We start from the raw sequence: 23857 nt of genomic DNA, 5'->3' as shown, positions 1-23857 counted from the left end.
GTACGGTACGATTACGGTAGTAAAGGATTTAGAATAAAAGGAAGAAGAATGAGTGGGAAATTTAAGTCGGAGGTTATTGACACTTCGTAAAGTATGATCATTAGCCTCACTGAGAAACAAGAATCGGTCTTTTAGATAATCAGGAGCAGCAGGATTAAAAAGGATTGTGTAAAGAAGAGACAGGATATGCAGATTACGACGAAAACGGATAGAGAGCCACTTGAGTAATCTTAATGTAATCTTTTGGAGGAAACAATAAAGAGTATCTATCTATCTATCTATCTAGTGAGTGTATTTTTAGTTTATAAATCGTACGGTATTGATACTGCACTATCAGTCAGTAAGCAAAGAAAGAGCAGGCTGCGATAAGGTGATACAGAATTCACCAGAAAATTAGTAATCACTAAAGACATATACACATATCACTCACCAATATAATGAAATTGTAACTGGATGATGTCTGTCATCATTCATCATCATTTCAGCTATTCTCCGTCCACGATTGAACATAGGCCTCCCCCATAGACTGTCATAAGAAACGGTCCTGAGCCATCTACATCTGGTAGCCGTTTTCTTGTGATGTTACCATTGTTTTGCCTGTAGTTGCCACGCTTGGTAAGCGGGTTGGCAACCGCAATTTGTATAAAAGTCATTTGCTTGGGCACTTCTGTCCATAGGCGACGGTTACCACTTTCCATCAGGTGGGCCGTTAGCTTGTTTGCCATTCTTAGTTGTATAAAAGAAAATTGTACACAACTAGATCCGGTGAGAGCAATGAAAACTAGCATACAAAATATGTATATATTTAATTAAATCAAATCCCTTAGTCGCCTCTTACGACACCCACGGGAAAAGAAGGGGCGACCTATTCCATGTCGGGACCACACGGGACAAGAAAATCATATAAGAAACAAATTATAACATGCTGTAAGTTTGCTCCATAAAAAAAATGGCAGCTTCAATCACACAACAAAAAATAAAAATGGGATCAACACAGGAGGAAATCGCAATAATTAATTTAAAAAAAGAAATTGTATGCTAATAATAATATTAAGTTAAAAGTATTAAGTGCTAATAACGACTAGCCCAAAATAGATGTATATTGCGACAACATTGTGGCCCAGCCTTTAATTAAATCACGCATCGATTACATGAGATACGTCCGTAATATGCGCTCCTAATCAAACAATCTAAATCTTTAAATTATTTAAGGCCAGTAGATTAAATACAGATAAAAGTTCCAAAGTTGCTATATAAAAATTGCACGACAAATCATCTGCATACATTTGGTTTCCTGCATAACAATGAAACTCCTGGTGCTGATCGCGTTGGTGGGCTCGGTGCTGGCCGAGGAGCCAATTAGTCTCTACTACCACGAGAACGTGGGCATCCCTCTGGCGGCCGCCATCAAGAGAAGCGAGGAAGCGGGCGACTTCGATGGCTCCAGGATCACCGGAGGCTCGGCCGCTAACCTTGGTGACCACCCTCACTTGGTGAGTACAATATTTATAACTATAGCAATCCTTACTGCGTCCATCTGCGGACATAGGTCTCCGTACTATCTTTCTATGCCTGTCTATATACCTTGCCACTTTCATTCACTCGGTCACTGCTTGAGGGCGAATATCATGCGACCATCTTTTGAGTGGTCGACCTCTAAAATCCTTCTCACTCAACGATTTTGTTTAATCCTTGCAACATGGCCTGCCTATCTTTACTTCTGACGCTCAAATTCTTCAACAATATCTCTGACTTTAGTGGTTAGTCAGATGCACTTGTTTCTTTTTATAGCGTCATCTAGTCGTCATCTCTCCCTGCCCCCCCCCCTCCCCCATCCCGTGCTACGCGGAGCTTCTCAGCAGAGTTTTCTATAAAGACCCCAGTTTTCATTCTATAACAGAAGAATGATAGTATACGTCGATTACAATATACATTTATCTTTAAATATCCACGTGCGAGTACAGTCTTTGACCTAACAACTGTTCTGCCAACTCTGAAGGGCGCCCAAGCCTATGCAATACGACACTTAACTTGTTTATGTTCACTCCTATTTGTGCTGATTTGTTTTGTAGATTTTTAAACACTCTGTCATCACATCCAGTGTGACCAGTACTATGTCATTGGTATTAGCAAAGAACTTGAAATTATAAAAATTGTATGTTTAAGCATCATTTCTTTTAAGTAACAACAATGCTGCTGTTGTGGTTTGATGTTTATTAAGATAGTTATCGCAATCTTTTACTTCACAGACAACACTTTAATGGCAAGTTGGAAAATCATTGATTATTTATATGGCTTAATTTTGCCCAGAAATGTGTCAAACAAGAACTTCTATGTATAATAGTAAAAAATTATGTCGATTAAAATTATACAGGTAAATTTAAATTATATTGCACTTGAAAAAAGGATATAGCAATTAGTTTAACAACTTGTTAGCAAGGGTGAGCTTGTCTCTGAAAGAGATCTCTTCCAATCAACCCAATGCCCTGAGAGAGAAAATGATTAACAGGTAATCTAGTGCAGGAAAGGTACAGGAAAAAATGTATACAAGGTATCCAGAATACCTATAATATAAACACGAATTGTAGATAAATAAATAAATAGAAGTACATATATAATACATACAGTAGTAAGTGCATAGTATTAAGTGTAATTATGTATAGTGAGACTTAATTTTTTCTTGAAGAAAGTAATGGAAAGACTATCCTGTATGAATGTATTAGAAGGAAGTCTGTTCCATTATAATCAATTAATTATATTTAAAAGGACGATATATAGACATTTAGTTATATTGATGAAGGGTGGGATATGGCGTGAAATTACTGAGTACAGAGGAATAACACCTGAGTCCTCAGGAATGGCAACGCATGGGGGGTATCATGGGCGGAACAGTATACTCTGTTTTGTCCATGGTACTGCGCATGTCTATAGGCGACGGTTACCACTTTCCATCAGGTGGACCGTCAGCTTGTTTGCCATTCTAAGTTGTATTAAAAAAAAATTGATGTGCGTGTTAATTCTTTACTGATAAAGAAAAATTGTAGTAATAGAAAAAATAAAGCAAATATCAAATAGAGATATGTCGGGCTACATCGAAAGGTTTGTTGCGTGATTTGTATAAACAATTGTCTCATTACCTACTGTTTAGGGTGGTTTAGTGATCACTCTGCAATCTGGCGCTACCTCTGTGTGCGGCTCCTCTCTTCTCTCCAATACCAGAGCGGTCACCGCCGCCCACTGCTGGTTCGACGGCCGTCAGAACGCGAGACAGTTGACCATCGTGCTGGGCTCCCTCCGCCTGTTCTCCGGCGGTACCCGTATCACAACCTCCTCCGTCGCCGTGCACGCCAACTACAACCCCAACAACCTGAACAACGACATCGCCATCATCAACCTGAGCTGGGTCTCTTACACCAGTTAGTATATTAAACTATGTCATAAGAAAGCTCTAAAATAATATTGTACTGATGCAATTACTGTATGCCAGCCCTTCCTTGTCCTGGGTGTCATAACAAGCGACTAAGGGAACTCAATAGTCAAGGGCGTGCAGCAGCAGCAGCGTCCCTCTTACAACATTAGCAAAGCACACTGCATTTACTAAATTTATTATTTCAATTACGTCTTCAGTTATTTTAATATTTTATCAACGGATTACAATAAACGTATTTGTTCACAGATAACATCCAGCCTGTGAGCCTACCCACCAGTTTGGTCAACAACAACTTCGCTGGATCTTGGGCGTGGGCTGCCGGCTTTGGAGCTACTGGTGACAGTAAGAGATTTTTTTTTTGCATTGTTAATAAAAATAAATTCCCTAGCTCTATATGTCATTCTATTTTTTTTTTTTTATTGTGACAGCTAACTTTCAATAGATGAGTTTAATTTTAGTAATACGAGTATATTACGTACTTATTGCTCTATACTGTATTATTTATTTAAGATTTATTGCACATTAAAATTATATGTACATTTGGCTGACTCAACACCGGACGGTGTTCTCTACCGGTCAACAATTGGGCGAACAGAGAAATAAGTAGGCGGTGCATTATTGAATAGAGGAAAAATAAAGCAATACCTGATATATTTATATAATATAAACATATAATTAGGCTAATATTAACATACACATAATATATTTATTAAATAAATATATATATGTAATAAATATATACATAAATAAATATATAAAATATTATTATATGAAACAAATAACTGTAAAAGAAGAGCAAATAACAATCTTTGACTCAATAAAACCCAAGGTAAAGTTTAAAGGGAAAGTGATTTTTCTAAGAAATAGGTGCGCAATTTATGTTATCATTCATATTCAATCATTTCAGACAATCCTATCACCAACAATCAGATCCTAAGCCACGTGCAGCTGCAGGTCATCACCAACTCCGTGTGCGCCTCCACCTACGGTAGCAACGTCGTGGTCAGCTCCACGCTCTGTGTGAGCGGCGCCGGCGGTCGCAGCACCTGCGGCGGTGACTCCGGCGGCCCTCTGTGGCTATGGAACGGCAACCAGCGCACTCTGGTTAGTATTTTTCTCAATAAACACAGCCGCAAAATTATTCTTTTACGTTCTAGTTTTAATCCCGGCTAAAACTAGGATCAGCGTTCCTACTGTTTTATTCCACTCTGCTCGATCCTATGTACCTGCCACAGATAAAGCCACGGCTCACATGTCATCTAACCAGAATGTTTTAGATCAACCACCAGATATAATATCCCATCAAATTGTAGAATGAGGTATCTGACAAATACTATTATTATTCGTTTCCATATCCCACAGATCGGTGTGGTATCATTCGGCTCGGCGTCCGGCTGTCAGCGCGGTCTACCCGCCGCTTTCGCCCGAGTGACGTCCTTCTTGTCTTGGATCCAAGCTAGATTGTAATCGATATCTCTCTCCAATTGGACTAGTGGCTAAGTTAATGTAAATAATAAAGTATTTTTTGCAATATATATCTCTTTTTTTTTAGTTAACCAAGACAGTTATTATACTATCTGTCGTATTAATATTAATTTTGCAAATGTAATTAATATTGTCAAATATATGTTGTTTTAAATGCAACATATATAAATCATATGACCCATAAAAGATCAGGATTACATTTTCTGTAACTCCAAAATTTGAGAGTACGTCTCTTACTATTGCCAAAAGCATTATGATCATCGGTGTTGAGATATCTAGTGACGCACAGTTCTGTGGCCATCTCGATGATTATAAGCAAGCTGACATCCACAAGACCTGGTCTTCTTAACAGAGCAAAGCATTATTTCACGCTGGACCAACGACAATTGCTGTTTAATTTGTCAAAAAGAATTGCCAAGAATTTCAGACTCACAGAACGATATCATAGAAAAATTCGACATAAAGATGCCTGAGGTGTTTTTTTTTCTGCCTTACTTTGCGTATACTCCCGTATATACAATGGACTGTGTTCAGAAGAATTGTTCAACATGATGCTCACTGGCACTTTCTATTATCGAGTAGTACACTCGTACGCTACCGAAGGCAGTTCATCTCATTACCTTAGACCCTGGATAATCGTGTACACCACTATTTCAAAGACTTTTCACTCTCAAATAATCAGCTTATGAAATAAGCTCCCTGCCAAAGTTTCCCAATAGACTACGGCATGGAGTTCTTCAAAAATGGAGTAAAGAGGTTTTTCAGGTTCGGCATCACACGCGATATCGTTCTAAATATTATAAGGTTTAAATGTATTTGAATAACAAACTCAAATACACTTAAAACCTGCTTTAGCCTGGCATTAGCAAGGCATTAACACTGTTCACATATAATCAAACTAATTCAGGAGAAAACCCAAAATACCAAAAAGTTTGTAAACCTTTTTTTCAATAGTCGTTTAACACTTGAATACCACACTGCATCAGCGCAGTGCTCCGTGATCACCTATCACATACCGATGATATAAAATCAATTAGTTTGACGCGCCTATGACGTAACAGTCGCGTAACTTGAGCAAGTCACGCTCCGTGTAACGTCCGAAGTTCAGACTTGATCGCTCGCCATACTCGCGCGCGTCTGGTGCGGTCGAAATCCCCACGACCGGTCATTACCTCTCGTTCCATTTTCGACCTTCAAAAAATTTGTGCTTTACAATTCATCTGATGTTTTGTGGCTACATTGCTCGATTAAGTCGCGATCTAAACCAAACTTAACGATGGCTTTGCAATCGATGGGCTGTTTAGGAAATATGTAAATATATGACGATGAGGTATTTGGTGGGTATGTCAGTAGATAAATCAAAATCTGACTTACAGTTGTAAAATGTTTAAGTACGTTCACACAATGTTCACAACTCACATAAACACATAAACACAGAAGGAGAAAGATTATACAAGGACAGATATATACATTACAAGATCTAGGACACAAACAAAGATAATAATTAGCGAGCATATATATATTAAATAAGCGAAAGCGACATTCAAATATTAAAACAACTGTCCAGCAAAGCGGTAGTTTTTGACTGGTCTATGCGCCCGCGCAGGCCGCGCGGCTACCGTCACGAGTTAAAAATAGATCGAGCGGCAACGCTACTCGACTGCACGTTTTCATTACCTCTATACGATTTTAGACCAGCCGGCACGATTTACCGTGTGTAAGATATATAAATAAATATTTGTAAATAATTAAATTAAATATAATATTAATTGTGCAAGTCATTTACAATATATAAATAAATATTTGTAAATAAATAAACAAAATTATATTAAATATGTAAGTCGCCTACAGGCTGTATTTATCGCTCCGTTTTTGTCTCGATTGGTGTAGATTTATTTTTTGAATGTTTCCATATTATTGTCAAATTATGTTATAACTGTCTATCTGTTTCAATAGGACTTATTGAACATTGTAACTAAGTTTCGTTAATGATGATTGTTTATTGGACATCAGCAGACTGTCTTATCAGCTCAATTATTCATTTGTTTACATTTTTATTAAGTTAAGTTTCTTTTACTTCTTTCCGTTACATCATTTTAATAGGGTAGTTCTGCCAGATATTCGGTATATTCATCTAAAAAAACATGAAATGAGCAACAACAATAAATATTGAAACTCTTATACTAACTAATAATCATCAGTATCCCGTAATCACAGTGTCACCTTCAAATTCTTCAAACTGAAACACAACCCTGCAAGCAGAGCTGCTTGGCGGAGAGGCCGGATGGGCCAGAGGACCCATGGAGGCGACGCTCTCTTTATTAAAGAACCCTTACTATCGCAACAGTATACAGAACATCACCACCGTCTTTGATATGCATTAGCAGTAGTGGAATCAATAACACAAAATCAAACCGAACCAATATAGTAATATAGGTTGAGTGGAAAATCGCTTTAAGGGATAAGTCCGCCTGTGTACATTTTGGTATAACCTAATATCTATATTATGGGGGGAGAAGGTATTGTCAGTAATGGGGACTAGTAGCCCCATTGCTAGCAATATACCCTGTCAGATCGACCTCCTCGTAGTTCCCCCTGGAATCAAGATGGTCATGATTGATTTATTGTTAGATTCGTTACGGTGGGCTAACTAACCTGCTTTTTTCATCCTCACCTATCATCATGACACATGGAAAATGACGCAAAAGGAAAGAAAGGCATTCAAAATGTGGACATGAAGGAGAATGAAAAGGATAAGCTGGAGAGGAAAAGTAATGAATGAGGAAGTCTTGAAAAGGATTAATGATGATAGAAGAATAATGCAAATTATAGAAGAGGCATAATGCTGGCCCACCTTATTCGATATGACGATTAGTTAAAGAGCATAGTAGAAGGAAAAATAGAGGGCTAAAGAGGAAGAGGAAGACCGAGGAATAACTACATGGCACAGAGAAAGGAAACACTAGGTGTCATGTCGTATAGGGAGATCAAGGATATGGCCTGGGATAGAGCTGGCTGGAGGAAGATGCATGAATTAGTTGCACCGACAAGAGGAAACTCTTAAATGAAAAGAAGAAATGAATGTACAAAAGCATATAAATAAAATAAATAATAAAAATCTTTAATTGTTTATCTAAACATAATACCGATTTATAGCACATATCTGATAATTACATATGATTATGTATTATAATACATAACGTGTACGTATTTTTAGTTTGCTTATCGCCCGATATCCTATTATCTGTCAGTAGGTAAGTTAAAAACCAGACTTAGACAATCAGGAGTAGGAAAACCCAAAAAACTGATAAGGATAAAGCTAATGTGATAGGGGTGGGTGTAGTCGCTGAGGATACCCAATGCATTCAGTCACTAACCTTTGCTTGCTGAAACATTCTAATTATTCTTGCAGTTGATAGACAGATGGAAGCAAGTAATCAGCAAACGACAATAACGTTTAAACAGAATTAAATATTTTACATTAGGTAGGATTCGTAAAGACAGAAAGATAGATGTCAGATAAACTAAAACTCAAACGTCACAATGTTTCTAAATAATGCAAACGGAAAAGAGTCTTAATATTATGTTGACGTAGAAATTGCTGGCGCGGTTAAAAGGAGGTGGCGTAATGAGTCGCTACACTACTCCCCCTCCGGGGGGGAAAGAGATTGTTAATAATGGAGACTAAGAATCCCATTGCTAGCAATATACACAACTAGGTAGACCTCCACGCGGTTCCCCCTGGAAACTATCATGGTTAATTCCTGATGGATTCATCATGATGGGCTAAGTGACCTGTTTTCATTCTCATCGATCACCCTTCACTGGTGATCCGCCAGCGTATCCCGCTAACGCAGCCGGAGTTACCAATCCATTTTCACACATTAAAAAAAAAACTACTCCCCCTCCGAGCGCGCAACTAAGGGCGATAGTTAACAGTGAAACGTATTGCACGACACTTGTTCTACGTAGTATCGGGTAATATCCGATATCTATATCTTGAGTTGTACTGTACATGGATGGCGAGCCGTTGCAATATCGCTTGTACCAGACGGATATCTACAATCATTACAAGCGGGATATTATATATTGGGTAACCGATTATTAATAATAATATTATACGCTTGAGCCTAGGAGACTTTTTTTTTTTTTTTTTTTTTTTTTTCATAATTGTGCTCAGAGGAATTGTTGAGTACGATGCCCACGGCCACTTTCTACAATCGTACCGCTTACCATCAAGTGAGCCGTAAGCTTGTTAACCACTTCAGTAGTATAAAATAAAGACGGAAGTTAATATACTCGTAATTTGCAAGATATTGTCTTACAAAGATGGATTGGACCATTCAGGGGATCGTTCAGCGAGTATTCAGTACTGGTTGCACGACTACTTTTACAAATAGATAATACGTAAACAAGCAAACATTTCATCCACTTTATGTAGAAACAGCTAAATAAATATGCTATTCCTTTCTTTTCCGTGGGTATCATAACAGGCAAATAAGAGAGGGCGAGGGATCGCCAGCAGCATCCCTCTTATAACATCTCTAAAGCCTAACTGCTGTTACCAGTCTGCCTGCCAAGCGTGGCAACGATTGGTAAAACCCCCCAAGGGGGAGGCTTATGTTTAGTAATAGAGAGGTTAGTACCCATTGCTATCAATATCGACCCTGTCAGGTCGACCTTCACGCGGTTTCCCCTGGAAACCATCGTAAGTAATTTATCATTGGGCTAACATAACTGACCTGTTTTTTTTTTTTTTTTTTTTTTTTTTTTTTTTTTTTTTTTTTTTTTTTATTTGTCATCCGCACCAATCATCCGTCGCTGATGTTTCGCCAGCGTATACCGTTAGCCAAACTTACCATTCCATTAACATTCATTAAAAAATAGGCTAGCGCCCGGGTGCTCAGCACAGATATGATCGATCTAAACAATCCCCTGTCCCATCAAGTGAGGATTGAGACACAAGACAAAATATGGATGCAGCATCTAAAGGATATATCTTAAGGATATATTAAATAAAATAATAACATGGTTAACAAAAAATAATTTAAAAATTAATTTACTTAAAACAAAAATAATTCATTTCAAAACTTATTCAAGCCCCAGCCTTGACCTAAATATAAATTACAAAAATAATAATATAGAAGTAGTGGATTCCACTACTTTTTTAGGTATCACGTTAGATAAACACTTAAATTGGAAGAAACACGTTGATAATGTTTGTAAAAGAATTAATAAATTTGTATTTGCATTGTATAAATTGCGCCAGATTGCAACCATACAGACTGCTCTTAGTGCATATCATGGATTCGTTTCATCGGCACTTAGTTATGGTTTGATTATTTGGGGGAATTCGCCTGACATAGAAAGAGTCCTCAAAGCGCAAAAAAAATGTATAAGGGCTATTAGCAATGTGGGGTGCCAGGAATCTTGTAGGCCATTATTTAAAAAATTAGGAATCCTTCCCCTGACTTGCGTGTATATATTTGCTATATGTACTTTTATTAAACAACACCCTGAATTATTTAATACATGTGGACAACTCAAAGAAGGCATTAGATCACACAGAAAAAATAAACTTGTGATACCAAAAAGTAATTTGACCTTGTACCAAAAGAATGTTTCATTTATGGCCCAAAAAATATATAATAAACTTCCTTCAGATCTTTTAGACCTTCCCTTGAAAATATTTAAGAAACGGCTTCATTTATGGCTTCTGGATAAGGTCTTTTACAGTATGGGAGAATATTATGCCTACACATCCCAAAAATAGTTAACATAATTATTAATAATATAAATCCTTACGACTTGACATAAATTTGCTATTGACATAACATATGGAATGTAATTTGTATTTAATTAATAATAATAATGTAATTGTTAATTTTATTTGACGATATTGAATATGTAATTTGACTTGATAATTGTTTGAGCATTGTTTTCTTTTTTTTATTATTCTATGATCATAATAATGTACTAGTATAAATTAAATTTGTATCCTTATTTAAGGAATAAATTAGATTTGCATGCCTACAATTTTAAGGCAATTAGACAGATGCCAAAAAGTTGTGTCACATGGCCCTTATAATGTCAAATGTCTGTTTAAAGCAAATAAATATTTCATTTCATTTCATTTCATTTCATTTCATTTCATTTCATCGGTTGAGTAGGAGACGCTGAGAGGGCGCTTCTTAGGTCCTTCAACTACCGGTTTGGAGTACCAGAGTGCCGGCTACACTCGCCTTCGTATTACGATCATATGAAGCCATTTCATAAGAATAAAATGCATACTCGATTATTTTAAATTTAATTACTCTAACTTTTTTTGTTTTTTTATATTGAACACATTTATTTTATATTATATCAGAGGTTGCCGACTTGATAAAACCCAAGATCTACTGTTTACTGACGAAACACTGTGCCATCTATCAATTACATACTTCTTGAAATCACAAATGAAACTACATATCTAGTTCAGTACACAATTATGTAGTATTTGTTTTTTTATGTAAATACGTCTTGAATTTCCTATTACTAATAAAAAAGAAAAAAAATCCTTTATTATTATTTATATAGCCGGACACATTTACAATCTGTCTTGTATCCAGGAGACGAAGGACGTGATGCGAGTGAATCCGGAAGGCAAGCCGCGCTCGCAGCCGGCGGCCGCGCCGAATGACGACACACCGATCTGCAGGAAATGAAACAATGACAGGGCTGTTTAAAAACACTTTTAGGAACAAGCTTTCATAACACAATACATAGAAGTCGTTTGGGAGCGGCGGCCATATTGAATGTAGAGTGATATCCCCAACTATATCGTTATACGCTCTTCAAGCACACACACTACCTGCTTACCCCTTAGGTACAGTACAGGGTGCAGTGTGCCTCGAACATAAATTCTTTACCCGCACATTCTGCGAAGACCTGCCGCCCTCGTGTCGATCATTCGAATCCACGGAACTAAGCTTATGAGATTCAGAAGTAAGTTAATTAAAAGCTTGTAGAAATATCAAATATCAATAGTATTGAATGTTTTGTATACGGAGACCAGTACTGACCAGGACGCGTTGGTTGCCGCTCCAGAGCCACAGCGGGCCGCCGGAGTCGCCGGGGCACACGTTGCGGCCGTCTTCGCCGCTCACGCAGAGCACGGTGCTGGGCACCACGGCGGGCCCGTACACGGCGGCGCATGCCCCGTTGCTGATCACCGGCAGCTGCACGTGGCTCAGGAACTGATTGCCGGAGATCCCGCCGCCTGAAGTTGCAGTTATTACAGGACAGTTAAAAAAACAATTCTTCTAGCCCACCTTTAATCCCGGCTATAACCAGCGAGTCTACTCTTGAATCCAATATTGATATCAATCCAATCTATTGCCAATGACTATTTTATATTGCACTCAAGAAACAACAGGGATTACGTGAGAATTGGAATCGATTTGCATTGACAATTTACATTAATATGCATCTATCAGAACAATATGGAGCCATCATGTCGCTAGTATTGCAAGTCGAGACAGCGAAACGTCTACTTCAATATCGATCTACTGGCATTGATTTCAAAAGTAACCCCACAGGTCAGGGTTTTCTACTGATTCTTTATCATTTTGTCCGATCTCTATCGCGGACACGGCTTTGGCTCTATATAAATCGATCTTTGCTACTGCAATAAATAAATTCCTTTAATCATCCAGTCACTCATTCTATCTGTTGACTATTTTTTTACGTTTAGGTTACTATTATTTCTACGTTTTAATAATTAATTTTCAAATTTTATTGCTCGACTCTTAAACTCGACTAGTTTTGTGAATATATGGAAATTTTTGTCATCAATGAACACGTTCTGAGACGCCCAATCAGGTTTGGTAATTAAACAAAATAAAAAAAAAAATAGAAAAATATACATTACCTTCGCTAGTAAGTCCAAAACCAACAGCCCACGCCAACTGACCAACAAAATTCTCGTCGGCCAGACCAGTGGGCAAGCTCGCAGGCTGGATGAAGTCTGTGAAGGAATGCCTTTATTGATATCTCTCTAATCTCTTGAAAAGTACAAACAATAATAGAAATTAAAAAGGAAAAAAAAGTAAAAGTAGAAATGTCACACGTTAGCAAATATTTCACATACTAACTAGTATAAGTGACCCAGCTCAAGTTGATGATGGCGATGTCGTTGTTTCTGTTCTCGTGAACAACGACGGAGGAAGAGGTGATGCGGGTACCGCCCGAGAACAGCAGCAGGGAGCCCAGCACGATTGTCACCTCTCTCGCAGTTTGCTGCCCGTCGGTCCAGCAGTGGGCGGCGGTGATCGCTCTGGTGTTGGAGAGTAGCGTGGAGCCGCACACAGAGGTTCCGCCCCAAGACAGTGAGATCAGCAGTCCACCCTACACGTTAGAAAATAAATTAATGATATCATAGCAAACAAAACAGCAAATAATCTGATGTATCCTCATGACATGCCACTTGTCGGCTATAGGCTGCCGGCATAGTACGGTCCACCCCTTCCTCTGCCGTGAGCATCATAAGAGGCGACTGAGAGAACTTAATTGGCGTAAAATTGGCAGCAGTGTTCCTATTAAAACAACACCAAAGGCTAACTGCGGTTGTCAACTCGCCTGCCAAGCAAGGCAACTACTGGCAAAACTCCTCAAGGGGAGGCTTATGTTCAGCAGTGGACATTTAAAGGCTGTTGTGATGATAATAAATATAAAAGATGAAGAAGTTTCAATATTCGACTTACAAAATGAGGGTGGTCGCCGAGGGCCGCGGCTGATCCTCCAGCGATCTTCGAGCCATCGAAGTCGCCCGCCTCCTCTCTTCTCTTGATGGCGGCCGCCAGAGGGATACCCACGCTCTCGTGGTAGTAACGGCGGATCGGTCCCTCGGCCAGCACCGAGCCCACGAGCGCAGCCAGCAGCAGGAGTTTCATTGTTGCACACACTATAGTATGATAGATAAGAATCGATGCAAGAAGATCCTTTATATACTAAATCAGGGCACAAATTTTTGGCTAATCGCTAGCATTAATAATGTAAGTTTAATTTAGATATATTGTTAAATTATCATGATTTATTACATTAGGCATGGCCGTCAATAAAAGTGGTGGAGTATATAAATATATTCTGTTCGCATTCTTCATATTGCCGAGTATCTAGCATTTTTTGTGCGAGAACTGCACTGTGCAGTGGAGATTCCAGAATTACTAAATTCTTTCTAATCCCGTGACGATGTTCTATTGGACTTGTGTGTAAGGTTCTAATCGTCTTTTTATAAAAAATAAATCTTGCACCTTAAAATGGCAAACAAGCTGACGGCCCACCTGATGGAAAGTGGTAACCGTCGCCTATAGACATCAGCAGTACCACGGACATAACAGAGTATACTGTTTCGCCCATGATACCCCCCATGCGTTGCCATTCCTGAGGACTCAGGTGTTATTCCTCTGCACCATGTAAATTCACGCCATATCCCACCCTTCAAACCGAAACACAGCCATGCAAACACAACTGCTTTACCATTGAAACACGAATGGGACAGAGGTACCCAAGCAATCGACTTTTGTACAAAGTCTCCCTCTGGTAAATGTCATGAATACAAACCATATATTTATTTCAATACTTTTCAACTTGAATTAATCAACATGTCTAATCCAATATATCATGATAGACTGATAAGGTATTAAATAAACTTAAATTGTTAATCCCAGTGATTAAGCTGGGATTGGTGTTATATGTTACTATATAAATGTCTGTTCCGGGACCCAATATCATCATACTATCTCCCATTTAACAATGAAACTCCTGCTGCTGGTCTCGCTGGTGGGCTCGGTGCTGGCTAAGGAGCCGATCGGGCTCTACTACCACGAGAACGTGGGCATCCCTCTGGCGGCCGCCATCAAGAGGAGCGAGGAGGCGGGCGACTTCGACGGTTCCAGAATCACTGGTGGCTGGACCGCGGCTCTCGGCGACCACCCTCATTTCGTGAGTTCAATATTAAAACCATGTAAAAAAAATATATATAATAATTTTTTTTTTTTTTTTTTTTTTTTTTTTTTTTTTTTTCAAAAAATTTTTTTTAATTAACAAAAATAACCTAGATTTTAATTTTTTTTTTTTTTTTTTTTTTTTTTTTTTTTTTTTTTTTTTATTAGATACTTGTACACAAAATCCAGCACCAAACTCTGGACGAGAGCCCTCTGGTGTCTAAATAAAACAATGCCTAATAGCGCCATCTATTGTTAACTTTAGGCAATAAATTATAATAGACTATCAATACAATGTTTATTACGCTAATGTCTATTAAACACTAGATGGCGCTGTTAAAATGTATATGTCGCTATAAAGATTTTTTTTTTTTTTTTTTTTTTTTTTTTTGTTTTTTTTTTTTTTTTTTTTTTTTTTTTTTTTTTTTTTTTTTTTTTTTTTTTTTTTTTTTTTTTTTTTTTTTTTTTTTTTTTTTTTTCTACTGAAATAGTTGTTTTACTCGACACCATCAGTAGCAGATCTTTGACTCATGGTACCTAGTTGTTCAATATAGTTTATTTATTTCTAATTGTTTAGGGTGGATTGTTGATTACACTGCAATCAGGAGCTATCTCTCTGTGCGGCTCCACGCTCCTCTCCAACACCAGAGCGCTCACCGCCGCCCACTGCTGGACCGACGGGCAGCAGACTGCCAGTGAGCTGACTATCGTACTGGGATCCCTGCTGCTGTTCTCTGGAGGAACTCGCGTCACCTCCTCTTCCGTAACTGTTCACGAAAACTACAATTCAAGTAACATCAACAACGACATCGCCATCATCAACTTGAATTGGGTCGCATACACCAGTTAGTATGTACCTAAATAAGTTTGTTGAAAATCTTCTATCTGATAACCCGCCATCTATCAAATTTCAATAAAACTATTTCTTCACAGACTACATTCAGCCTGTGAGTCTACCCACCACTCTGGCTAACGAGAATTTTGTTGACCAGTGGTCATGGACTGTTGGCTTCGGAGCTACAGGTGAAGGTAAGATATATATCCTTTGATAGACATTTACCCACTCTAGCACTATCCTAAAAAAAAAGCAATAATATTATAATACATATGTAAGAAATGTCTCATATTAGGATATATTTCATAAGGAACTGATACTGTGGGTATCTCAGTGCAGTTTGTGCAGTTGCACCGCGACGGCCGACAGCCAGTCCCTCTATTAAAAAAAAAAAAAAAAAAAAAAAAAAAAAAAAAAAAAAAAAAAAGGGTACAACTGCCTGTTTAATTCATATATGGAATATATTCCCTATACACAGCTTATGTGTATATAATTATCAAAAATTATGAAATTTCAGACAGCCCCATAACACAGAACCAATTCCTGAGCCATGCGCAGCTGCAAGTGATCACCAACGAGGAGTGCGTCTCTGTCTACGGCTCTGACGTAGTGGTGAGCTCTACCATCTGCGTGAGCGGCGCCGACGGCCGCAACGTGTGCGCCGGCGACTCCGGCGGCCCGCTGTGGGTGTGGAATGGCCTCCAACGGACTCTGGTCAGTACCTAATATTCAATATATATATATATATATATATATAACAGTCGAGGTCGTGAACTCTACCGTCCACCCTATTGCCGCCGGAGTGCCAGCATAGTAGCAACGTACATAGACGACATCCCGACCTTGAGGGATGAGCTTCGAGAGGGAGAGCATGATGTCGTCCTCGCCCTTTACGCCGACGACAGTATATATTTCACGTCGTCGACCAGTTCCGCTACCGCTGCAAATAAAATGCAGCGACTGCTGAATATATATATATATATATATATATATATATATATATATATATATATATATATATATATATATATATATGTAGCGCACCACCATCAATGTGGGAAAGACGGTGGCGCTAGTCACCCGTTGCCGGACACGATATCCACTGCCTCTCTACCTCCGTGGGTTACTCATATCATGGGAGCGCACAGTACACTACCTAAGGGTCGAGATCGACCGGTCGTTGCACATGACAGCACACGTTACACGCGCGGTCACACAGGCTAAGGCCGTGCGTGCATGCTACGACCGGTCTTACAGTCCAATTTGTCGCTGCGAACAAAGGTAGGCATCTACAAGTCCTATATTCATTCGCAACTGACATATGCCTCCCCCGCCTGGTGCGCACTGTGCTCCGAGGCACAGAGGCGGCGCCTGCAGGTTCAGAAGAACTGCGCCCTGCGACTGTTCGCAGACGCAGGTCGTTACGTCAGAAATGACGTAATTGCCAGAGAACTCGCGGTCCCTAACGTGGACGACTTTGTCCGCCGGCTGACCCGCGCTATGTTCAGCCGGGCGGATAAAGCGTCCACCCACATTTAAGGGACACATTTAAGGTTACGCGCGCATTGCCGCGAGATCTCCTGTGCACAGCAGGGCCCACGCAGGGCGACAGTTAAGCCAGCCCGGCACGGTCGATGACGTAATACGCATTATTACTACCATTTTATATTTTCCAACAAATATGTCCATTAGCCGGCGCTATTTACAATACCGTCGACTTGGCTCACTGGGCTCTAACATGGTGATGCGCAGGCAGCAGCCCCATAAGGTGCTGCGGATGAACCCCTCCGTCGTGCAGACATCAACCCGCCTGCAAGCGTGACAACTACTGAAAAAACCATCACCCCGTTCCCCCCCTTCCCAATTAAGGAGAAGGTTTACTTTCAGTAGTAGACAAACATATTACTAAATATGAGTATATGATATGATATAGTGTACAAATATAAATAAAATTAAAATTAATTCAGTAGCATCGTAACCCAGATTTACATATACTGTTTTATGTTTAGCTTCAGGTCTAGTTCTAATTCGATATAATTTTATTTCCCGCAGATCGGTGTGACGTCTTTCACTGCGGCCGCCGGCTGCCAGCGCGGTTTCCCCACCGGCTTTGCCCGCATCACATCCTTCCTATCCTGGATACAAAACAGATTGTGAATGTATGCCTGTCAAAATATGACATGTTAATAAAGTCATTATTATACATATTTATTATTTCTATTTATCTTCGGTCCTCCTTCCCCACCGAAGATAATGCAACATTGAGTAACCTATGCCTATGCCCCCCCACCCCTATACATACACGTACCAGAGGGAGACTTTGTACGAAAATCGATTGCTTGGGCACCTCTGTGCCATTCGTGTTTCAACCGTGAAGCAGCCATGCAAGCTGTGTTTCGGTTTGAAGCGTGGGATATGGCGTGAATTTACATGGTGCAGAGGAATAACACCTGAGTCCTCAGGAATGGCAACGCATGGGGGGTATCATGGGCGAAACAGTATACTCTGTTATGTCCATGGTACTGCTTATGTCTATAGGCGACAGTTACCACTTTCCATGAGGTGGGCCGTCAGCTTGTTTGCCATTCTAAGTTGTATAAAAATAAATAAATAAATAAACATACTTACACATGGAGTAGAAATAACACTTAGAGAATGGATACATAACATGTTGATACAACGATGTATACACGAAGAATTGTCGGTAGGGACTATCAAAAGGCGGTGTACTGTCAGGAAGTTTCAAAGTACTCTGCGTGATCTCATGAGAGTAGCTTCTGAAAAAGTAACGGGGTCTGCCGGCTGCCTACTCAATTAATTAATTAGTTTAATAGACTAACTTAGTCAGTATATAATAGATAGAAAATTACACTCGCGATCTCACTCATCATATTACACGATAGAGGGAACCTCATCGAATGTATGAAAGCATCAGTGCTTGACAAAATAACAAAATTAACTCTAGCATACACCAAAATTTACGCAATTCTACTACTACACGTTAGATGGAGCCACATGAAATGTAGATGTCGATATAATATCACCACCGCTATTCCATAATTATCTTCATAGAGAATAAACTAACCTGCGGTTTAGGTTTAGGTTAGGTTAGGTTAGGTTAGGTTAGGTTAGGTTAGGTTAGGTTAGGTTAGGTTAGGTTAGGTTAGGTTAGGTTAGGTTAGGTTAGGTTAGGTTAGGTTAGGTTAGGTTAGGTTAGGTTAGGTTAGGTTAGGTTAGGTTAGGTTAGGTTAGGTTAGGTTAGTTTAGGTTAGGTTAGGTTAGGTTAGGTTAGGTTAGGTTAGGTTAGGTTAGGTTAGGTTAGGTTAGGTTAGGTTAGGTTAGGTTAGGTTAGGTTAGGTTAGGTTAGGTTAGGTTAGGTTAGGTAGGTTAGGTTAGGTTAGGTTAGGTTAGGTTAGGTTAGGTTAGGTTAGGTTAGGTTAGGTTAGGTTAGGTTAGGTTAGGTTAGGTTAGGTTAGGTTAGGTTAGGTTAGGTTAGGTTAGGTTAGGTTAGGTTAGGTTAGGTTAGGTTAGGTTAGGTTAGGTTAGGTTAGGTTAGGTTAGGTTAGGTTAGGTTAGGTTAGGTTAGGTTAGGTTAGGTTAGGTTAGGTTAGGTTAGGTTAGGTTAGGTTAGGTTAGGTTAAGGTTAGGTTAGGTTAGGTTAGTTAGGTTAGGTTAGGTTAGGTTAGGTTAGGTTAGGTTAGGTTAGGTTAGGTTAGGTTAGGTTAGGTTAAGTTAGTTAGGTAAGGTTAGGTTAGGTTAGGTTAGGTTAGGTTAGGTTAGGTTAGGTTAGGTTAGGGTAGGTTAGGTTAGGTTAGGTTAGGTTAGGTTAGGTTAGGTTAGGTTAGGTTGGGGTTAGGTTGGCCAGGTTAGGTTAGGCCAGGTTAGGTTAGGTTAGGCCAGGGCCAGGCCAGGTTAGGTTAGGTTAGGCCAGGCCAGGTTAGGTTAGGTTGGCCAGGCCAGGTTAGGTTAGGTTAGGTTAGGCCAGGCCAGGCCAGGCCAGGTTAGGTTAGGTTAGGCCAGGGCCAGGTTAGGTTAGGTTAGGTTAGGTTAGGTTAGGTTAGGTTAGGTTAGGTTAGGTTAGGTTAGGTTAGGTTAGGTTAGGTTAGGTTAGGTTAGGTTAGGTTAGGCCAGGTTAGGCCAGGTTAGGCCAGGCCAGGTTAGGTTAGGTTAGGTTAGGCCAGGCCAGGCCAGGTTAGGCCAGGTCAAGGCCAGGCCAGGCCAGGCCAGGCCAGGCCAGGCCAGGCCAGGTTAGCCAGGTCAGGTGGCCAGGTTGGCCAGGCCAGGCCAGGCCAGGCCAGGCCAGGTTAGGTTAGGCCAGGCCAGGCCAGGCCAGGTTAGGCCAGGGTTAGGTTAGGTTAGGTTAGGTTAGGTTAGGTCAGGCCAGGCCAGGCCAGGTTAGGGGCCAGGCCAGGCCAGGCCAGGTTAGGTTAGGCCAGGCCAGGCCAGGCCAGGCCAGGTTAGGCCAGTTAGGCCAGGCCAGGCCAGGCCAGGCCAGGCCAGGCCAGGCCAGGCCAGGTTAGGCCAGGTTAGGCCAGGTTAGGTTAGGTTAGGCCAGGTTAGGCCAGGTTAGGCCAGGCCAGGCCAGGTTAGGTTAGGTTAGCCAGGCCAGGTTAGGCCAGGCCAGGCCAGGCCAGGCCAGGCCAGGCCAGGCCAGGCCAGGCCAGGCCAGGGCTAGGTTAGGCCAGGTTAGGTTAGGTTAGGTTAGGTTAGGGCCAGGCCACCAGGCCAGGTTAGGTTAGGCCAGGTTAGGTTGGCCAGGCCAGGCCAGGCCAGGCCAGGTTAGGCCAGGTTAGGTTAGGTTAGGTTAGGCCAGGCCAGGTTAGGTTAGGTTAGGTTAGGCCAGGTTAGGTTAGGTTAGGTTAGGTTAGGTTAGGTTAGGTTAGGTTAGGTTAGGTTAGGTTAGGTTAGGTTAGGTTAGGTTAGGTGAGGTTAGGTTAGGTTAGGTTAGGTTAGGTTAGGTTAGGTTAGGTTAGGTTAGGTTAGGCCAGGTTAGGAGGCCAGGCCAGGCCAGGTTAGGTTAGGTTAGGCCAGGTTAGGTTAGGTTAGGATTAGGATTAGGTTAGGTTAGGTTGGGCCAGGTTAGGTTAGGTTAGGTTAGGTTAGGTTAGGTTAGGTTAGGTTAGGCCAGGTTAGGCCAGGCCAGGTTAGGCCAGGCCAGGTTAGGCCAGGCCAGGCCAGGCCAGGTTAGGTTGGCCAGGTTAGGTCAGGTTAGGTTAGGTTAGGTTAGGTTAGGTTAGGTTAGGTTAGGTTAGGTTAGGTTAGGTTAGGTTAGGTTAGGTTAGGTTAGGTTAGGTTAGGTTAGGTTAGGTTAGGTTAGGTTAGGTTATGTTAGGTTAGGTTAGGTTAGGTTAGGTTAGGTTAGGTTAGGTTAGGTTAGGTTAGGTTAGGTTAGGTTAGGTTAGGTTAGGTTAGGTTAGGTTAGGTTAGGTTAGGTTAGGTTAGGTTAGGTTAGGTTAGGTTAGGTTAGGTTAGGTTAGGTTAGGTTAGGTTAGGTTAGGTTAGGTTAGGTTAGGTTAGGTTAGGTTAGGTTAGGTTAGGTTAGGTTAGGTTAGGTTAGGTTAGGTTAGGTTAGGTTAGGTTAGGTTAGGTTAGGTTAGGTTAGGTTAGGTTAGGTTAGGTAAGGTTAGGTTAGGTTAGGTTAGGTAAAGTAAAGGTAAGGTTAGGTTAGGTTAAGGTTAGGTTAGGTTAGGTTAGGTTAGGTTAGGTTAGGTTAGGTTAGGTTAGGTTAGGTTAGGTTAGGTTAGGTTAGGTTAGGTTAGGTTAGGTTAGGTTAGGTTAGGTTAGGTTAGGTTAGGTTAGGTTAGGAAAGGTTAGGTTAGGTTAGGTTAGGTTAGGTTAGGTTAGGTTAGGTTAGGTTAGGTTAGGTTAGGTTGGGTTAGGTTAGGTTAGGTTAGGTTAGGTTAGGTTAGGTTAGGTTAGGTTAGGTTAGGTTAGGTTAGGTTAGGTTAGGTTAGATTAGGTTAGGTTAGGTTAGGTTAGGTTAGGTTAGGTTAGGTTAGGTTAGGTTAGGTTAGGTTAGGTTAGGTTAGGTTAGGTTAGGTTAGGTTAGGTTAGGTTAGGTTAGGTTAGGTTAGGTTAGGTTAGGTTAGGTTAGGTTAGGTTAGGGTAGGTTAGGTTAGGGTAGGTGTTTTGTTTGTTTTATTTTTGTTTTGAGTCTTTACTGTCGTCTTTTCTATCTTCTGTTTTCTTTCTGTCGTTTTGTTTTTTCTATTATTTTTCGTTTTCAATTTCCTTTCGCCTTTCACGGGACCTCCCCCGTTAAAAAAGGAAAACATGAGAATGGCCAGTCGCAAAACTGAATTCCCCAGGGCGGTACCGTCGGGAGACGGAGAATCCGCCACCACCGCACCGGTTCAGCCGGGGGTGGTCAGCCCCGTGTATCTGGGGGGGGCAACGGAAGGCCTGAGGGGAGTAGGAGAAGATGTTGTTGTGAGAGGCGAGATAGTGAAGGAGGTGGGACTGGAGACCAAAGTGGTCCCGGTAAGAGCTCGCCGGAGTATGGAGATCGATCCGGCTATGGACGATGAATTGTCCATGCTTGCCCGCGAGATCGACAGCTCACTTTCGCGGTCGACTTCGTGTGCAAGTATGTTATTCAGTGAGGATGAGGACTTTTTGGAGCGTCCTCGCTCCAGGCGCAAAAGGCGCCATTCGAGAAGTGATGAGGAGTCGTCAGTTGTCGAAAGCGACTCACAAACCTCGGCTAAGAGGAAGGGAAAGGCTGGGAAGGCAAAAGCCCCCAGCAGCGCAGAGCAGTTCCGTGTCGCTCTGTACGAAGGAGGAAACACCGTTCCGCCCAAGGCTATTTCACCTAAGGCCACGGGCCGATATGCAGGACTGTCGCAGGCGAGGGCCGACCTTGCCGAATATGTCGATAGAGAAATGGAGAAAGAGGCCACAGAGGCCGTTGCCGGCACTTCGAAACCAGTGACTCGCCATTACAACATATTCCCCGTGGAGGAAATTAAGCGAGCAGACGTCGTCGGAGCCGAAATGGATGAATGTGCCAGAAACGTTTTGGAGGCCGTCAAAAAATCTGGCCACTTGAAGGGTACGATTATAAAGACGATCAAAGAGAATATAACGACCATCCGCAGAAACACGGAGTGGTTCGTTGACCGGACGAACACGGCCGAATGCGCTGATCTGCGCAAAGACAACGCCCGGTTGGAGGCTGAATTGAAGGAGCGGCAAATTATGTTGACCGGCATCCGCGAGGAGTCGGTCAGAAGCGCCGTCGAGATGAGGGCCCTTCGCAAGGCAGTCGCTAACGCCCCAAACGCGAAAGAGGTGCTCGAGCTTAGAGCCGAGAGGGAAAACCTTGAGCGTCAGGTTCAGTCATATGTCGACGAGACCATAGACCTGAAGAGGAGATTGCTGGAGCAGAGCGTTGAGCTCCGCAAGCTTAAAAACCAGCTACAAGAGCTGCAAGCCTCGTCAGTGCCGCAGCGTGCGCCTGGTGAGGCTACCAAGGACAAGACATGTGCTGCACCGGCCCCTATACAGCCGGTCGCGGCTTCTCCAGATGAGAGCCTGGAGGCGAGAATTGTACGGCAGATCGGAGACATGTTTAATGTCCGACTTGCCGCAATTGAGGAACGGCTCGCACAACCCGGCAAGAGGAAGCCGGCACGCAATGCGAAAGCCGCAAGGAGTGCCTCGCAATCCGCTCCGCGAGCACCGAAGGCACCAACCCAGAGTAGGGACCGGGCAACTCAACCGGTTCCAGCTGGCGATCCGGGCACGAGTCGCGCCCCGCCGCCGTCCGCTAGTACAACAACGGAGCAGTGGACGACGGTCGTTCGGCGCGGCAAGCGTCGGAAGAAGACCCCAGCGAAGGAGGCCCCCGCCAGTCAGGCGGCACAAGGGAAGACGGCGCCTGCCACGGCACCGGCGCCGAAGCCAAAGAAGAAGAGGAAGAGAAGATTCCGTCTTCCGCGCTCGCAGGCAGTCGTTATCACTCTGCAGCCCGGCGCGGAAGAAAAGGGTATAACCTATGCGACAGTGTTCCGAGAGGCCCACAGCAAGCTCTCACCGACCGAACTCGGAATCACCGATGCCAGGTTCAGATTGAGCGCCACCAGGGTCGCGTATACTGGAGGTGCCAGGCGCCGATTCAGGCGT

The 23857-nt window shown here is 41.7% G+C and overlaps 3 protein-coding genes and 2 long non-coding RNA genes across 5 annotated transcripts; 4 read left to right on the top strand and 1 right to left on the bottom strand.

Moving 5' to 3' along the window:
* The first annotated feature begins 1279 nt into the window (after nucleotides 1-1279).
* LOC113522218 (collagenase-like) lies at nucleotides 1280-4965 on the top strand. Its single transcript, XM_026907893.3, has 5 exons — nucleotides 1280-1493; nucleotides 3149-3416; nucleotides 3677-3772; nucleotides 4338-4534; nucleotides 4793-4965. The coding sequence occupies exons 1-5, from the start codon at nucleotides 1305-1307 to the stop codon at nucleotides 4895-4897; spliced, it is 855 nt and encodes a 284-aa protein (XP_026763694.1). The 5' UTR covers nucleotides 1280-1304; the 3' UTR covers nucleotides 4898-4965.
* Nucleotides 4966-11383: 6418 nt separating this feature from the next.
* On the bottom strand, nucleotides 11384-13856 carry LOC113511502 (brachyurin-like). The gene is made up of 5 exons (XM_031911938.2): nucleotides 13657-13856; nucleotides 13048-13300; nucleotides 12825-12920; nucleotides 11977-12173; nucleotides 11384-11606 (listed from the first exon to the last, which is right to left on the bottom strand). Exons 1-5 carry the CDS (start codon nucleotides 13843-13845, stop codon nucleotides 11502-11504), a joined length of 840 nt encoding a protein of 279 aa, XP_031767798.2. The 5' UTR covers nucleotides 13846-13856; the 3' UTR covers nucleotides 11384-11501.
* Nucleotides 13857-14651: 795 nt separating this feature from the next.
* On the top strand, nucleotides 14652-17957 carry LOC128200028 (collagenase-like). Its single transcript, XM_052891963.1, has 5 exons — nucleotides 14652-14896; nucleotides 15476-15743; nucleotides 15832-15927; nucleotides 16251-16447; nucleotides 17786-17957. Exons 1-5 carry the CDS (start codon nucleotides 14708-14710, stop codon nucleotides 17888-17890), a joined length of 855 nt encoding a protein of 284 aa, XP_052747923.1. The 5' UTR covers nucleotides 14652-14707; the 3' UTR covers nucleotides 17891-17957.
* Nucleotides 17958-18855: 898 nt separating this feature from the next.
* Nucleotides 18856-19580, top strand: LOC128200025 (uncharacterized). Its single transcript, XR_008252508.1, has 2 exons — nucleotides 18856-19115; nucleotides 19474-19580. It is a non-coding gene; the product is annotated as an uncharacterized LOC128200025 (long non-coding RNA).
* A 1629-nt stretch (nucleotides 19581-21209) lies between these two features.
* On the top strand, nucleotides 21210-21856 carry LOC128200023 (uncharacterized). The gene is made up of 2 exons (XR_008252507.1): nucleotides 21210-21375; nucleotides 21428-21856. It is a non-coding gene; the product is annotated as an uncharacterized LOC128200023 (long non-coding RNA).
* Nucleotides 21857-23857: the final 2001 nt, after the last annotated feature.

This window comes from Galleria mellonella, unplaced genomic scaffold (assembly GCF_026898425.1).
Source record: "Galleria mellonella isolate WM207_F2 unplaced genomic scaffold, CSIRO_AGI_GalMel_v1 utg10765, whole genome shotgun sequence".
Taxonomy (NCBI): Eukaryota; Metazoa; Arthropoda; class Insecta; order Lepidoptera; family Pyralidae; genus Galleria; species Galleria mellonella.
The sequence above is the reverse complement of the archived record's forward strand: the minus strand, read 5'-3'. Positions and strand labels throughout refer to the sequence as shown.

Excerpts from the sequence above, each read along its gene's own strand:
- LOC113522218 (XM_026907893.3), top strand. The coding sequence starts at position 1,305 with ATGAAACTCCTGGTGCTGATCGCGTTGGTGGGCTCGGTGCTGGCCGAG. Across the intron at positions 1,494-3,148 it reads TTGGTGACCACCCTCACTTG|GGTGGTTTAGTGATCACTCT; the intron begins GTGAGTACAATA and ends CCTACTGTTTAG. Across the intron at positions 3,773-4,337 it reads CTTTGGAGCTACTGGTGACA|ACAATCCTATCACCAACAAT; the intron begins GTAAGAGATTTT and ends CAATCATTTCAG.
- LOC113511502 (XM_031911938.2), bottom strand. The coding sequence starts at position 13,845 with ATGAAACTCCTGCTGCTGGCTGCGCTCGTGGGCTCGGTGCTGGCCGAG. Across the intron at positions 13,301-13,656 it reads TCGGCGACCACCCTCATTTT|GGTGGACTGCTGATCTCACT; the intron begins GTAAGTCGAATA and ends TCTAACGTGTAG. Across the intron at positions 12,921-13,047 it reads GAGCTGGGTCACTTATACTA|ACTTCATCCAGCCTGCGAGC; the intron begins GTTAGTATGTGA and ends ATTCCTTCACAG.
- LOC128200028 (XM_052891963.1), top strand. The coding sequence starts at position 14,708 with ATGAAACTCCTGCTGCTGGTCTCGCTGGTGGGCTCGGTGCTGGCTAAG. Across the intron at positions 14,897-15,475 it reads TCGGCGACCACCCTCATTTC|GGTGGATTGTTGATTACACT; the intron begins GTGAGTTCAATA and ends CTAATTGTTTAG. Across the intron at positions 16,448-17,785 it reads ATGGCCTCCAACGGACTCTG|ATCGGTGTGACGTCTTTCAC; the intron begins GTCAGTACCTAA and ends TATTTCCCGCAG.